This window comes from Otolemur garnettii, unplaced genomic scaffold, assembly GCF_000181295.1.
Source record: "Otolemur garnettii isolate 467f Iridium unplaced genomic scaffold, OtoGar3 scaffold00122, whole genome shotgun sequence".
NCBI classification, from domain to species: domain Eukaryota; kingdom Metazoa; phylum Chordata; class Mammalia; order Primates; family Galagidae; genus Otolemur; species Otolemur garnettii.
Window position 1 is genome coordinate 2,232,975 of NW_003852517.1, and position 16,631 is coordinate 2,249,605.

General features: G+C 42.6%; 1 protein-coding gene across 1 annotated transcript in view; it reads right to left on the minus strand.

The window, feature by feature from the left end:
* The window catches only part of CCDC80 (coiled-coil domain containing 80), a 33,301-nt gene extending 19,428 nt beyond the window's left edge, over positions 1–13,873 (minus strand). Inside the window, exons 1-2 of the mRNA XM_012810040.1 lie at positions 11,963–13,873; positions 4,371–4,527 (exon numbers count right to left, since the gene is read on the minus strand). Of these exons, the coding sequence (XP_012665494.1) occupies positions 4,371–4,527; positions 11,963–13,873 (2,068 nt within the window). The remainder of the gene's footprint in view (positions 1–4,370; positions 4,528–11,962) is intronic.
* Between the last annotated feature and the right edge of the window lie 2,758 nt (positions 13,874–16,631).

Consider the following 16,631-nt stretch of genomic DNA (forward strand, 5'->3'; position numbering starts at 1 on the left):
TATCAGAATAAAGGGGTCAGGAGAAATATAAGGCTTCTCTGTGTGTACCTTTTTAGAATCCAGAAAATGTATCATTTCTTTGAAAAATTATATAAAAACAGAAGAAACCTTGATAGAGCCATCACTTATCAAAAAAAGGTAATCATTTTTCAATGCCCCTCCTTTAAATCAACCCACTTTTCAAGATTCTCTGATACTTACAATTAATCCTTTGTCTGATGACTGCCATTGGAAGAGCTAACCCTTCCACTGTATTCCTCAAACACTTATTTTGTACATTTGACTTAGTAGGGACTTTTCACCCTTGGACCCTCAGACACTGATATGCTTGACCTTGGAAGTAACAAGGGCAGTGGACTAGGATGACTCAGCAAGTTGGGAGACAGGCTTCCAAGCCTTCAGGGCACTTGAGGTTGATAAGCAAAGACAGAATAAACAAAGAAGGACACCTGGCCAGTGTATGGAAATCTAACAACCCATCTAGCCTATCCTCCCAGCTCAGGGTGACAGACTATAGAGAAGGCAGCTGCCAGGCTCTGTCACCACTGATGAAAAAAGGGTTGGGGGGGAAGGATCGATTTTCCAGAATTCCCTTGAGGGAAAGCAGAATTGGGGGATTTTTTTAATGGGTTAATATGAGGGTGCAAACAATTAGGTTACATTATTTATATCTGTAAGGTAAAGCCCACAGTCTGAGTTGTAGTTGGGTCCTTCTCCCAAGAAGCGTGCTATATGCCCCACATTGTACTCGATGGGTGAATCCTGATAATTGTGAATCTTATCTATAAAGAATGACTGTCTTCAACAGGATCAAAGGCAGAGTATATGAGGAATGCTATGTATTGTATTATTCTCATTTATAGATATTATTTTAAAAATTCATCTATAAAGAAAGTCCTTACTCAGAGAAGTAAGGGAGTGGATGTCATAGTTCACATCCTTCAACTTTTTCACTTCTCTTATTATTGATTATTCTCATACTCTCCTTCCTTCAAAAGTAGCTACTGAAGAACTTCCTTTGGCCTATAAAATGTCCTGTGTGTTCTGGCCCTTAAAGCTTGGTGATAAAATAGTGTGTCAACATATTTTTCATCTCGATATTTTGCTAAGAAACATGCTTGCTGTGTGTTTTTCCCCTCTCCTCATGCCGCAGTAAAGTGCCATTAGCCAGCATCTTCCTCCTATCTGATAAACTTTGTCTATAATTTGCTCACTTAACATATACCCCCAATATTTCTACTCCAGCCTGGCATTTTAAATATCATTAACAATAAAGAATGCCTTTATGTGTTAGGTCATTTAATTGTATTTATTTATTTATTTATTATTATTTTGAGACAGAGTCTCAAGCTGTTGCCCAGGGTAGAGTGCCATGGCGTCACCTCAAACTCTTGGACTTAAGCAATTCTCTTGCCTCAGCCTGCCAAGTAGCTGGAACTACAGACAACCACTACAATGCCCAGCTATTTTGTTGTTGTTGTTGTTGCAGTTGTCAATGTTGTTGTAGCTGGCCCCAGCTGGGTTTGAACCCACTAGCCCTGGTGAATGTGGTCAGTGCCCTACCCACTGAGCTATGGGCACCACCGTGTTAGGTCATTTTAAACTTCATGTATAATATACTCTGTCTTATCAAAACCAGGGGGTACTGGAACATACTCAAGCATAAATAACTTTCTTTGGACGGAAGCCTGAAATGTTAAGGAAAGTTTTCTGTGTCTTGGTAAGTCCATCACTGATGTCCAAATACATTTAGCGAGAGGTATGAACTGGTGAGTACAGCCCACACTGTAGTTGGATGTGGGCCTCTACTTTCAAGGCCCAATAAAAGCTTGGAATAGTAAAGAGTGCTTGATTTATTTTTAAGGAAAAGTGAGGCCATCTGATAGATTTCCAGCTGAAAGTCAGTCAAGGCTGGGGTTTGGTTCACTGAGACCAGGGCTCATGCCAATTCTTATTTTCCCAAGGCTGACTCCCAGTCTTGGCTGAAAGTGCTAGCTTTCCCCATAAGGGTAACCTGGGACATGACACAAGGAGAAAAAGGCCTTCCAGGAGCTACATGAAAAACAAAATAAAAGCCTTCCCATCAGGTTTAGGCTGCCTTCAGTGAGGTAAATACTCAAGTCATAATACTTGACTTCCATTAAGACAGAAAAGAGAACCTCAACTCCTCTACAGTTCGTATTCAATCCAGATGTCTAGAAAACAGTAGGATTGTGCTAAAAATTTGCCAAGAGAGTACCAGCTGCTCATAATAAGACCTATAGAGGTTGAGGTGGGAGGTACAATGATTTTTCCAAATTCTGAAATGAGGAATGAGAACACTTTGTGGAAGAGTTGGTGGGTAACACATTTGACACCAGGAACACCTGGCTGAGAAGGGCTTTCATCACCAGCCAGCGCCAGTCTCTCTACTTCCTCTCTAGACATCTGGAGTATAATTAAGCTCACTGGCCTCATGCTTCTATTTGAAAATCTAGGAAACAAAGGGCTGAATCCCAGTTAACCAATACATCTGGAGCTTTGCAGTAGTAGTCTAATCTTAGGCTTCAGTTTTATCACCAGGAGCAGTAATGCAGCCTGACCTGAAAAAGTAGTTGTCAGGGTTCCCATGTCAACTTTCTATAATTAGCAGAAAGCAATTATAAGTATTTTGCAATTATATGTGCTCTAGTAACAACTAGGACAGCTCACTGACCTAATGCCTGCCAGATCAGATGGTGGTGATGACAATGATCACAATAATAATGCCTATTACCTGACAGGTTTTGTATACATTATCATATTTAATCATCATCCCAGCCTATAAAACAGAATTGATTCTCTTCTAAGCTAACACTTAGGAGATAACTTGCCCAAGCTCATACAACAAATAAATTGTGAGTCTGGATCTGCCTTCAGACTTTCTTGATTTGTCTTTTGTTTGTGTGATTATTATTGATGTTGTAATTTTGGACAAGGACATTTGTCATTGACCAAAATTACAACATCAATAATAATTTTCTCCCCCCAGACATACACATAGCACAGGAAAAATGTCCACAAACCAATCACTGATGCATAGTAATTTATGATGGTATATTGGAAAAGATGCTATTTATTTTTCCTTTGTAACCATCTTAGGAAAAGGCAAGATAATTAACGTAGAGAATGGATAACTGACATTTTACTCCTGAGTATGTTCTGGGGATCTGATGTACATTGTACCTATAGTTAACAATACTGTATTATGCACTTAACTTACTAAGAGGGATGACTTCTTGTCAAGTGTATGTACACCAAAAAATGTGATTTAGAAATCTAAACCACATTCAGATCAAACTGACATTATTATGACATAATTATGACTAATATATATTCAGTTACATAAAGATCATATACCAGAAAAATCTGTGAGAAAATGTGTTGGACATATTGAATTTAAATGTTAACTAACAGGGAAAGTACATTTTATATTCTGCCAGATGCTTTTCAGATTAAATATATTTTATAAAAACTATTCAGCCTATGCAAAGAGTGGAATACAAAGGTTATTCTAAGAATTTTCATTATGATCAAAACAAGAACAGCAACAGTAATACAGTAGAAAACACATATAAGAAAAAAGGGTTTAAAAAAAAAGTCCAAGAGATGTAGTAATTATAAAAGAAACTGGGTGGGTCAGACTTGGGGCTTCTGACTATACAGCTTAACTAATTATAGCAAGTCTTGCCACATTCCCATGAGAATGGCAATAAGTTAGATCTGAGCTGCCCAACACTGAGCTGTATGCCTCCTGAGTCTCACATACATCATTAATATGTAAAATTGTGAAAACTCATAAATTCAGCCAAATTCTTCTGCTCTCCAAAAGGACTTGGGTGCAATTCAGTCCATATTTTCAATGACTTTTCATTTAGCATAACAGCTTCTCTCAGCTCTGGTTAATTCCCTCCTCAGGCTTGCCAGAGTCAAGTACTTCCAGGAGTTTGGCAGGCCCCAGCTGTGATGAGTCACCTGCAGCATAAAATCTGCAGGAAGATCAGATAGTATTGCTCACAGGCAGGAAGACTCAAGATCCAGAAGAACATGGCTGAATACCTCTCTGATCCTCCCCCACACTGTATTACTTTTCTCAGTTTCCTCCATCTTACTGACTTTCAGACAATAGAGTGCTTGCTTATTTTCCCTTTAAAAGGGCAGAAAACTTAAACCCAGAACCACCCTGGAAAGGCTGTGTAAATAAGTGGGCAAACTGATCTGTGTCACCATAACACAGTGTCCTCTGGACACTTGTATTTTCCTTTTTATCCCCTTGCCCCATCTCTCCCATAAAGTCTGTTTCACCTTATATATGAGAAAAACAATAACATAATTAAAAAGTTTAAGAGAACCTAGCTGAAAATGGTCGATTTTCATGGTGCCGTTGTTGACAGGGCCGAAGACAGTGATCACGGAGATTCTCCTGGTGGCCATCTTGCAGAAACTTTCCAGATATTCATCACGCTGTTGCACATACATGTTGTTCTCAGCCTTGGGAGCAGTGATCAGCTAGAAGTGGGTAAAAATAAATAATAATTTATAGTGATAGTTTCAGATTGAGGCAAAACCCAAAGTAATGACTTGAACTAGTAGACTAGTAGTGACTCACACCCACACTACACACTATTCTGTAGAACGGTTGGCATAATTAGGGCAAAAAAGGCTATTTGGAAAGGCCTCTTTTTTCTTTCAATGGCTCCAGGAAGCTTAGAGTTTTCTATTCACTCTCATTATTTACCTTCATTACCAGTCTCCATGTGTCTCTGGTTTTCTCATTTGTGAACTCTGCACAGGAATACTTATTTTGCAAGGCTGTTGTGAACCTTATGTGAATACTTGGCATGCAGTAATTCTTCAATAAATATTATCTCTCCCCCCATTTTGATCTTCATTATCCTCATTAGCTCACTAGACACTAGTTACTACTGTTGTTCACATTCCACAGGGCTGAGAGTTTCATAGCCAGACCCTGGGTGCTATGAGACATTCTATGATTTAGAATTTTTATTAAGCAACCTTGCAGAAAGTTTTTATGGTCGCTTTTTGGCCCATATTTTGCCACACAGAAAATATTCCCTGTCACGTTAGGCCTGCACAGAGCCAGTGGTGGATGTCATTTGATATCGAATCCTCCAACAGAATGGTTTGTACTTTTAGTTTAGCCTTCTCTCCAGTTCAGACCTGTTAGTTTTCTTTCTTTTTTGAGACAGAGTCTCAAGCTGTCACCCTGGGCAGACCTGTTATTTTTCACTTAGGCCCCTGAATCTAATCCTCACTTTGTGAACTCTGACTTCTGGGAAAAGACAAGAGCAATGGAAAGAAATATTTTACTCACCAGCCATCTGAGAAAACATAATTATTTGGGACAAAATGAAGATAGCCCTATTGTTTAGAGATCCTCTCAAACCCTCCAAGAATGTCTCAATGTTTTTATCTAACCTACTCTAGTTGGAGTAATCTCTGCTTCCTCAATTGTTTTAGTTGCCCTCTTCTGAGCCTTCTCTGATTTCACCGGGTTTTCTTGAGCTGAAACAGAGCTGTGTACTACACTCCATGAGTGGGTGGATACAGTGCTGCTTATGCTACAGAAGGAGGATGTGAAATTTTATTTTGATGACGACTGGGTCTTTGTTGACATCTTTAATCCTGAATAGTTTACCAAGCTGATGTTTGCAATGAACCCTGTCTATTCACCATTTGTTGACTCATCATTAAGCTCTGAGGCAAGCCTCTATTACCTATTTTTCTGTAAATAATTTCATGCATTTGACCACATTCAAACTTACCAGTCACTTTTCTATTTATCTGCCTAAATTTATAAACTAGTTCTGAAGTTTGTGGCTGTTGGCTTGGCATTTTGCAGAGAGGAAGTTAGCCTCCTCCAACTATTTTATTAAAAATGGTTAATAAATCCGGTCTCGGCTATTTATTTTTCTCTATCAGAGATGTTGTTTATTGCTGCCTATAGGCTTTCCCTTCTATGAGTTCCTATGAATGACAAAATACTCTCCTTCACAATTAAGGAAATTAAATGTGGTCAACAGCCTTTAAGTGGAAGATTAACAAAGGTTTTCTGGGATAAAATTTTCGCATTTATTTACTTTTTCTGATTGTTATTTATTTTAAATAGATGTGCTCTAGTTTATTTTTGATTCCGCATTTATATGCCAAGTGGACACAGTGGGTAGGAAATGTTTGTTTTAGAAATGTAATTTCTTAAGAGGAAAATAATAAAATTCCCCCAAATTTATTCATTGATTCACACTTACCCTTAAGAAAAGATTTAAGGAGGCTATAAAAAGCTATGGTGGTGGTATTTTGGGTTTATTTATTTATTTTTAATTGGTTTTATGGCATCTCAAAATATTTCTTCAGGTTTTGATGGCAGCCAAGACCTTAGAGTTTTGTTTTAAGTTGGTATATTGCAGGTCTTTCTTTCTGATTATTCTTTGCTCATAATACATGCTCCTGACATAAATGAAATGAACATTCAAGCAAAAACACAAAACAGTAAAAAACAAAGATGAAAGAAAGAGATGTACTGTTAATGATTTTGGACTCCCTACTTTAAATTAAGACTAAGCTCATACCTAAAATATATTTAGAGGAGTTTGTAGGGTACAGCTGGCCAAATTCATACACAGACTCAATTTCATTCATCTTGTACTTTACCACAGACCCTTACAATCCAAGGACAGCCCATAATATGACAGAATTTTAAGAGTCCTCAAAGCCCCCTCTAGTCATTTCCCTCCTGTGTATAATTAAGAATTTCTGATAATATGTAATCAAACAGAACCTTAGCCTCCCTGCCTGGCAGTTCTCCCATAGCTCTACATATAGTGGCACGAGGCCACAGATACCAGTGGGAACCTTGCTTACATAAATAAAAACCTCCGATGTTTATTTTCACCTCAGGGCCTTTACCCACCAGTGAGGTGAGATTCATTCTGTGTGACTCATTTTTTAGTTTCTGGCCTGCATGGTCTGGCCCCAGGAAAGTCCTCCTATTCCTTCCTCTTCACCTCCCATAGCAAGAGCAGTCTAAATTAGGAAATGAAAGGAATCTTGGGCAGAGAGACATAGAAAAAGGGTAATCAGAGCCAAAATCTGGGGCTAGCATTTTAGTCCTAGTTCAATGCTTGGCTAGTTGTAGTTTTAACAAGGCCCCTTACTCTTCAGTTTTGTTATCAATACAGTGGAACAACCTCCCTGCCAATCTCACAGAGCTGTGAGAATTTGAGCAAAAATCAATGTATCTGTCTAGGCTGTGTCCCTTGACCACATACAGGACTGCTGTCTCTGAGCAGTTCACCGACATTCCTTCCTCCGTCTTTGCCCAAGACACTCCTCCCGCCTCGGATGGGCCCCCTTCTCTGAATTGAGTCTTTCTTTCAATGCATCATCCTCCTTAAAGCCTTTAATAGGTGACAATGGTGTGACTTTCTCCTTTGATTTACTGTTCTTATTATCGGCATTACTCACTTGGAATTCAAGTTTTTCCTTCATTTACTATCTTAAATGTCACATTTCCCAAACAGAGTATAAATTCCTCAAGGCACTGAAGCCCCAGCCCTTATTATTGGGCCACAAATGCTGGCCCAGGTTCCTCTGGTTACACAGATCACTCCAGCCAGAGGTAGCAGAGGGACTCAGGAACAAAGGGGCTCTCTGGTAGTGAAAGTCTATATACAGGGGCACACAGATCAGTTTGTAAAGATACTTTCCCATACATTTAGTCTGCTGCCCCTGAGTTGGCATAAGAGACCATAGAGGTGGCGGACCATCTGAGCACATTTCAGGGACTCTTTCACCATGTTTTGGCATCTTTATCCCATTCACTTTCTAGTTTGGCAATATTTCAAACAGTGGTTAAAACTGAAACCATTTCCAGACCCCTCTTCCTAAGAAGAGCATCCTAGAACTCCTCAGGAAACATTATTGTCTGTCACTTGGCCTCTTACCAGTTTGCTGTCAATAAATCAGAGGATGTATCATGAATTTGAAATGGTGCTGTGGTTCTTTTTCATGTTTCTGTTCCAACTAGTGTGTTGGCTCAATGAGCCTCAGAGGCTAAGGAAGGCTATTTCTTAAGTAATGGGAGTAAAGAATGGGAAGAGGCTGGGGGAAGATACTTTAAATCTCAGATTATTCTACAAACTGTGTTAGGCTCAAAAGACTAGATTTTTACAAGATTCTAAACAATAATTTTCAGACTAGCAGTCTGTCTTAGTAAAGCAGAACTTTAAATTGTTTTCTAAAATGAAACCGAATAAGTAGACTTTTGTCCCAATATCTAGATTTCTAAAGTTAAGTTGAAATTATTAACCCACTTCAATTACAGGACATTCACTTGCCAAAAAATGCTTAAATTTGCACTTGTATTATGCAATTCAGCAGTTAAGTCCCCTTATTAACAGACAAATAAGTAGATCTCAAAGCACAAAATGATGGCTTGTCAGCTATATTCCCCACAGTTCAATGTTTCAGTGATAAAAAGCTTACCTATTCTCAAAATAGTCAACCCCAAACTAACACCATGCTGTCTAAAGGATTAGGTTAATTGGGAGTCAATCTATTGTTCTTGACTGACTGCCTGGAAAGCCAGAGAACTGAGGTGCAGAGAACTATCTGGGTACTAAGGCAGAAACTTCAAATTTTTGCTTAGCACAAAATGTTGATAGTTGCTAACCCTTAACATTTATTTGGAAACTTAAGGTTGAAAATGAATTTTATGGTGTTTATATGTATTAGCTAACAAGATTAGTTCCTCAGTTTCCCCTTTGCTTTATAACATATCATGGCATACTCCACAGGAAGCTCCGAACCACAGGAAGACAGAACTCTAGCTTGCCAATAAAACAGACCTGACTTCTGATCCTGGCTTGGACACACACAAGCTATATATCCTGGGTAATTTCTCCACCTCTCTAAGCTTCTGTTTTCTCATCTTTAAAGTGGGATTGTTGTAAGAATGAAACCCTACAGTCTCAGCAAAGCAGGAGTGTCTTTTTCTATATTAACTGGCTGTGGGGGTGAACTTGAGGGATTGAACTCTGGCCTAATAATAGGCCTGGGTCCACTTGCAGCTCCTGGGAAGGCCTTGAGGATGCCACATACTCAACCACAACCCATACCTTTGTTGCCAGTGTTTTTCTCTAAGTAATTGGTTAAGTAGCAGTTATGTGATGTGTTCACATTTAAAGAATGGTAAAAATAAATGTGAACCTCTAGGGCTTTACAATAAATTGTAGTTAGGTACCAGCTTACTGAAAAGCTGGAAAGATGAGCTGAAAGGCCTGCATAATTTCTTGGAAGGCAAACCTGCTTAACCCTGGGTTTAGTTGAGGGCAGTTGTAGTTAAACGTTCTCAGCCATACTAGAACAGCTTGAGAGTGCTAAGCCCTAATGAATAGCAAGTGAATCACCAAGCTTCCCGAATAACATCAGCCAACTTTGATGGGGGAAAGTGAGTGGAAAAGAAAAGGGATAAATGGCACCAACAATGCTTTTCCCCCACCGGTCTCCTCTATCTGATGAAACACTCTTTTGTGTCTATCTTTTCCTCTTGCATTATGTTTATTTCATCAGATCTTTCCTAATCCATTCTTACATTAAACATCATTACCTCTTCAGAAAACACGTTTCTGATAGGCTCATCTGCTAGGCACATGTAGGATTGAAAGACTGAAATGCCTCCTGTTGGTATTTTCTTTCCGACAACAAACCTGATTCTCTCACTAGCCCAGAGCCAACTGCCACCAAGAGCGATTCCAGCTGGTTTCTGTTTTGCCTCACATGACATCAGCAGAAGCTGTCGTTTGAGTTTCATTTGCTAGAAATTTATGACCAGGGATACTGTTAAAAGCAGAAAAGATCCAGCTGGGCTTTCAGATCCCTGACTAAGGGAGTAAAGAAAAGGAGGGAGAAACGGAAAGCACACCTAATATCAGTAATACAGTATGAAAACCCCTTTCTTTTTGACTCAGAAACTAGGGGCAATGGAAGGATTTGCCAGATGGGTGCACAGTTTTACAATTCTGACATTTTACTCATGATTATTTTTTCTCTGGTTAAAATCTGACCACGAGGAACACTTTGTCTGCCCTGTGAACTAAATGGACAGAGTTGGGCGATGTGCTTTAGTGGGCCAAAGTCCCAGGTATTGTGAAGAAAAATGGGGTATATACCACTAATGCTTTTCCGTGCCCCAAAGAGGCAGTTTGCCCCGTGGCCCAATAATAGATCTTCAGGTGCCAAGTAGAGTTCTACTCTGAAATTCGTGCTTTTTTGGTTCTAACTTGGAACATTCCCACTTGAGTTTAAGTACTTCAGGAATATCCAAGCAGCTGTTAAACTACTTTAACAGACAGCCTATCATCTGATAACCTGCATTTAGTTACTTTAAGTCTCTGGTTAGAAGTTGCAAGAACAAAAAATATGTAACAAGACACACATACCCTTAGAATCAACTAGAGCTAAGTTTTGTTCTAATACTCAGATCCACCATTGATGGAAACAGCTATGAGAATATGAGACGTGCCCTACCTATGATAAGCATCATAAAGAACTTTGCTCTGAGTAATATTTCAAATGCACATTTAAGCTTTTTGAAACTACTAGAGATAAATGGGTATCAAAGTCCCTCTGACCAGACCATCAATCTAAATTTAGGTCAGATTAGAATAACTAAAAGATCCTCTGAAAAATGCTTTGAGAGGAGAGTGCCTGTCTCTTTTGGTATGGGAATGCCTGGCATGGAGCCACCTTGCACCTTTGGTGGGATGGGTGCTGTCCTCATGACATGAGTTGGTTCTCTCGGCTAGGTACTCAAGAAAATCATTCCTAACTCTTATCACCCCACATTAATTTACTGATATTTTACTTTAAGTCAATTGTAATACACCCCTTTCCTCCCTGACAGCCCAGAGTAAAAATACAGCCTGAAGAAGCCAGGCATAGAAATCTTGGAGGGGTGTCAAAAGAGGGGAAGGGAACATGACAGGAGAAAGAGCTGTTCCCATGTCACCAATAAACCTGCCCTGACACTTAGCCCTCATTCGGTTGACCTAGGTTCTGTTATGATTCTTTGGATGGTGTTAAGTAATGGTCAAAAGAGACGATTACTGAGATGAATCTGTGACTTGCTCAGGCAAAGGGGAATTAGGGACCGCTTGTCTCTTTTTGCACACAAGTGCATGCACACATTTATTTCACAGAGTCTCAGGAGAATCTGACATTTAGACTCTAAATTCAGAGCAATTAACTCAGTTTCCCACACTCCTTTCCCTTGGCTCTTATTGGTAGTTGGCAGTGATGGAGGAGGCAACCTTTAAGTGGAGAAGATTTCAGCCAATGGGTTTTAAGAGGATTCATGAGGGTCCAGCAAGCCCCTTCCCTACTCCCAGTCATACCCACCTCCCCTCCTAGGTCTCCTTACTTTCCCCTTTGAGACCTCCAAATGTTGAAACAGAGCTAGTTAGAGAGAGGGAAACTCTGCCATTTTCCCATACACATTCTTCAGATTCCTAAATTCACACAGCCAAGACACCTTTTCCTAAGTTGTCACTAGATACAATGTGTTCCATTTTAGGAACTCTTCCATTCTTTTTCACCCTTAGAATAGAGTGATAAAGATGGTGGAGAGGTCCTCTGGGTCTGGAAGAAGATGATTATAAAGCCCCAGCCCAGCCCCACCCCCTCTTGCGCCTAAGGCCCCCTGGCATTGACCCTATCTCCTCAGGGCCACGAGTTGTGTGCAAAGCACTTCACAGATCATCTAAAGGAGCTACTGGCCTGCTGCTCTTTCCTGCCAGACTTCCGGATCTTCCTGACTTGGTATAGGTTCAGCTACAGCCTGGCATCTAGCAGTGTGATTTTACACAAACAAGACAGACATTAACATGCCCTGCCTCAGAACAACGCCAAGGAGAAGTTTACTTACAAGGAGCCTGCGCTTTCCTTCAAAGGACCCCAGCACGTCGGCTACCGCCTTCCTTGGACTCTGGGTGGCATGTCTGCTGGCGGGTTTCTGATAGCCATCCTGCTCCGTTTTACCTGCTTTCTTCTTTTTGCTTTTCTCCTTCTCCTGCTTGCTCTTTTTCTCAGCCTTCTTCATTTGTTTTTCACTCTTGAGTAACTTGTCTGGTTTCTCATTCTTCACTTTTTTTTTCTTCTCCTTCTCTGGTTTCTCAAGCCTTTCATGCTTTTTAGACTCCTTGGTTTTGGGGGGAGAAATATTCCCCACCTGCAGCTCCTCCTCTAGCTGGGAGGTGGTAGGCCCGCTGAGGTCATACTTATCCTCGTACTCATTGCTGAGAATTTTCTCCTGAGCCTTCTTTTTGGGAGGTTTCTCCTTTGCTGGCTTGTGAGGACCTGGCACCACATTTGGGTCCTGGTGGCCGTGTTCCCGCCTGTCCGTGCGGTTGTCCCGGAAACGGCCTGGGGCAGCAGCCCTGGTGCTGGGCTCTGAGATGGTGGTGGGAGGGGCGGCTGTGAAGCTCTCAAAGCTGGTGGTCTTGCCTGGCCGTCTGGTGGCCTGCAGCCTCTCCCTGTGCTGCTCCTTCCGGCCTGGAGGGTAGAGATGCTCTGAGACTGAGGGCCCCCTGGCAGTGGTTACATCAGTGGTTGCGGTGGGCCTGTGGGAGGCCGAGGGGGTCCAGGGCCTCGGAGTGGTTGGAAAGGCAGTGGTGGTGGTAGGTCTTGTGGCTATCGTTACCACCCGAGCCGTAGCCCTAGTCCCTGTTGTGGCTGGAACCGGAGGAAGGGTTGTGGGCCTCGGGGTTGGGGGAGGAGGGGGCAAAGCCACCGTCGTGGTGGCGGGTTTCCTCAGCACCTTCACCCGGCTCTCTCTGGTCGGCGGCACTTGGGCTCTCCTGGGGTCCTCTTTCCTCTTCTCACTGCCGGGGCTCTGCCTGCCTGCTCCCCCGCCACCACCGTTCCCCTCCTCCACCACCTGGCCCTCCACGCCGGCTGCTTTGCATTTCTGGACGAAACCCTTCTGCCTGATTTTCTCTATCCTGCGGATGGGGCCTTGGTCGATGAGCTCGTACATGGCCTCCAGCCTGACCGGGTAAGGGTAGCGCTCCTCCACCTGCAGCGTCTTCTTCAGCAGCACCATGCCAAACTTGCCCTTCTCCAGCTTCAGGAAGCTCATCAGCTTCGGGATGAGGCTGGGGTCCAGCGGCTGCTCCAGGATCTGGCCCTCGCTGGTGATCCTCCGCACCTTGCCCCCTTCCTCGCCCGCCTGGTGGAACAGCACGATCTGCTGGATGTGCCTTTCCGCCAGCTCGCAGTACACGTCGTCCTTCAGGAGGCTCATCATGAGGCGGTAGTAGCCTTCAGAGGCGTGAGGGGCTGAGATGACCCACACCCGGTTCTTCCCCGCAAAGCTGGCAAGGATGTTGGGAGAGCTGGACCCGGAGGGGAAGCGCAAGATTCTCGACCGTGCTGAGGACCCCTCATCCCGGACCATTTCACGGGGAGAGCGCCTGGCTGCTGGTCTCTGCTCAGGTCTCACTGGGGCTCCATTGATGCCCAAGGCAGCTGGCAGCTCGGTTGGGCGAGTTAGTCTCAACACTGGCACACTCCTCCTTCTCTGGACAGGCTGAAGGTTTGGGTCTTCCACAGTGGATTTCTCAACGCCACGAGACCTCCCAGTATGCCTCAGAAACCGAGCTGGCCTATTGCCCACTGGGGAAACCAAAGGCACTTTCTGTCCTCCGTGGCTCCTTCTATTCGTGGCATGGGGGTGGGGTTCTGACCCACACACCAGCCACATTGCCATCAGCATGGTGAAACGGGGTCCCATTCTCCACGTCATTGTGTAATCCACTTTGGGATGCAGTGGGGTCATAAGACAGAAGGGGGTGGGGGGAGAGAAGAAAGAAAATTATTTAATTGAAAACAGAGCTGGTCATTTTCTCTTTTTCCATCTTAGCCAAGGGGAGGGGAAAGGAGTGATTAGAGAAGGAGGAAGGAGGTCACAGAATGGAAAATAGGATGAGATCTTGTTACTTTTAAGTCCCTGTAATTTGTCAGTGTTTAGCAGAGACAGTTACATTAGGCAGGAAATCCAACTCAGTTCCCTAGTCAGCATGCTTGCACTGTTTCAACTAACACTCTGGATGCTCCAGAGAAAATGCAAACTGGGCTTATTAATTATGACAACACTCACATTTCACTTTTTTCAAATAAGCACCAAAGAAACGAACAAACACAGCAAAGATAGAAAGGATTACACACTTACATAGTGGCTCATAGAGATGGAATGCAGAGGGTTTCAAAAGAAATCTGAAGTTTGGTCCCCAGGACAGTTTCCTAGATGAAGTACTCTTCCTCCCAGCCCTCTGTCTGCTTTCCGAGGGTGAGCAATACAAAAGGGGTGTGCTGCAGCTCCAGCACCCAGGATCCACAGCACCAGTGTCCTGATGTGAGAGCTGAGCAGATTCTTTTTCTTTCTGGCTGTGTCCTTTTACCTTCTGGACAAGTAGGATGAGGTGAAAGGAGCTGTCCTTCTAAGTCTTTGTATCTCCATTTGTCTGTTGTTTCTCCTTGGTCGTGTGTGTCTGTCGTGAGCCAGTCTCTTGTGCTGACACAGGACGTCCCTTGAAGTCGAGTCCTGGCGATTTCTGAAACTCCCTCTTTCCCTTTTTAAGTTTCCAGGATCCTTCTTATCTCCCTTTCCCCCACCGTCTGGCTTAGTCCCTTTGTTTCCGGGCGTAAAAGCTCTGGGATTAATATGTTTTCCAGGCTGAGGGAAAACACAGGAATGTGATGTTGAAAAGGACTTTTTTTCTTTTCCTACACTTCTCCCCTCCCTTATTTCTCCCCACCTTTTTTCTTCTCTTTTCCTTCCCCTTCTTTTTCTTCTTCCTCTTGCCTGGATTCAGTCCCAGAAATGTCAGGACTACCTCAGTTTTGCTCCAAACCAAACTCAAACAACAGCAGCCACTGGAAATCAAGGAAACTTCACTAAGAATTTAACAGATCAGCAAAACACCGCCTCCTTCCCATTTCAGCACGTTGAGAGTGGACTCAGTGAGGAGAGAGAGGGCTGTTCTTTGGAGTAGGGGGAAGTTTTGAAACTCTACACATCATCATAAATCACTTTGGAATAGGATGACTGAGGACTTAACCCTTTCCATACCAAGTGATCATGGTCCTTTCTTTTTCTCGTCTATTCTTACACTGAACTTTGGAAGGAGAAAATTCTCAGATTTCGGTATCCGGCTGCTTGGTTTTCTTAAGAGACAGATATTCATTTAGGTCAGGGTGTTTAGCTATGCAGACACAGTCTCTCTTTCTCTCTCCTTCATTCGTACATATAATATGTGATATATACAAAATCATGGGAATATAGTTGTTCTCATGAGTGTATTTTTATCTCTTTATCAGTGCTTCATGCTTTTAGTTTGAGGTTGGAAAAGCCCATGGAAAACATGACTGGGTTGTTTTTATTTTATGCTAATTGGGGATCATGTTACTGTGTTCTTGGTCTTAGTTTCCCCGTTGGCATGAAAGGAAACTGGTAAAAGGTCAGAGATTCAGGCAATGGCTGGTCTTCCCCTGAGATTGCAGTTGACTGTTAGATCAGGGAATGGGCATTATGATCTCCAGCTTCAGCGCTCTGGCTACAGATGGTAGACTAAAGGCTTCCTTGGAGGTCATGAGTGTATATATGTAAGTATGCACACACAAGTGTGTGTGTGTGTTTGTGTAGTGTATAGTGCAATATTTTGCTCTCTGGAGGCTCAAGGTGTCTGGAGAGCTTAAGGCAATTGTTAGAAATAGCATTGTCTGGTTCCAAAGGAGTGTTTGGAGATTTGTGCTTTCACCTCCTAGGTTTCCTGGGAGGATTCAGCTTTTAGTGGAGAGGAAAAGTGCCTCAGGTTATACAGATATTTCTTCCAGCCTCTTCAAGAGTGTACTGCCTCTGTAAGTCCGTAACAACGGCCACCAACAGTGGCAAGGCAGGGTTCTCAGAAGCCTCCTTGCAACCTGGCCAGATAATGGCTTCTCTCATTGGATCAAACCTTATCTCTAGTCCCTACCCCTTGCTCAGCCCTGTCTAATCCTGGTCACATTTGTCTGTCCTTCTAATTTGTCTGTGATGTCAAGCTAAGAGCATGAAACTGAGGGAGTCCTGTAGGGGTGGTTAAGTGTAGAGCTCTTAGCTAACAGGTTGCAGTCCAAGGAATGCTGAGAAGGAAGACCCTCCTGAGGCACCCTCTCATACACTTGTGAGTACAGTGACAATGGTGAGCTTCAGACAGAGACCTCTATCCACTGGTGTTAGAGAAGATTTTGGCTTCCATGGGATTCACCTGTTAGGCTGATCAAATTCCGGGTGCTAAGAAGTTGGAAGATCCTAGATGTTATTTCCTTTCTCATGATTTCCTAATGCATTTCGCACTATTCTTACAGGGCTGTCTTCCCTATATGTTTTCTCTCCTTTTTCTCTTCTCCTGCTAATAACAACTATTGTTTATTATTGAGCATCGCCATGTGAAGCTTTACGCTTAGCACTTTCATATGTTCTTTTATCTAACCCTTACACTATCCCTATGAAGTAGGATGATCCCCATTTTATAGATGAGCAAACTGAGGCTTGG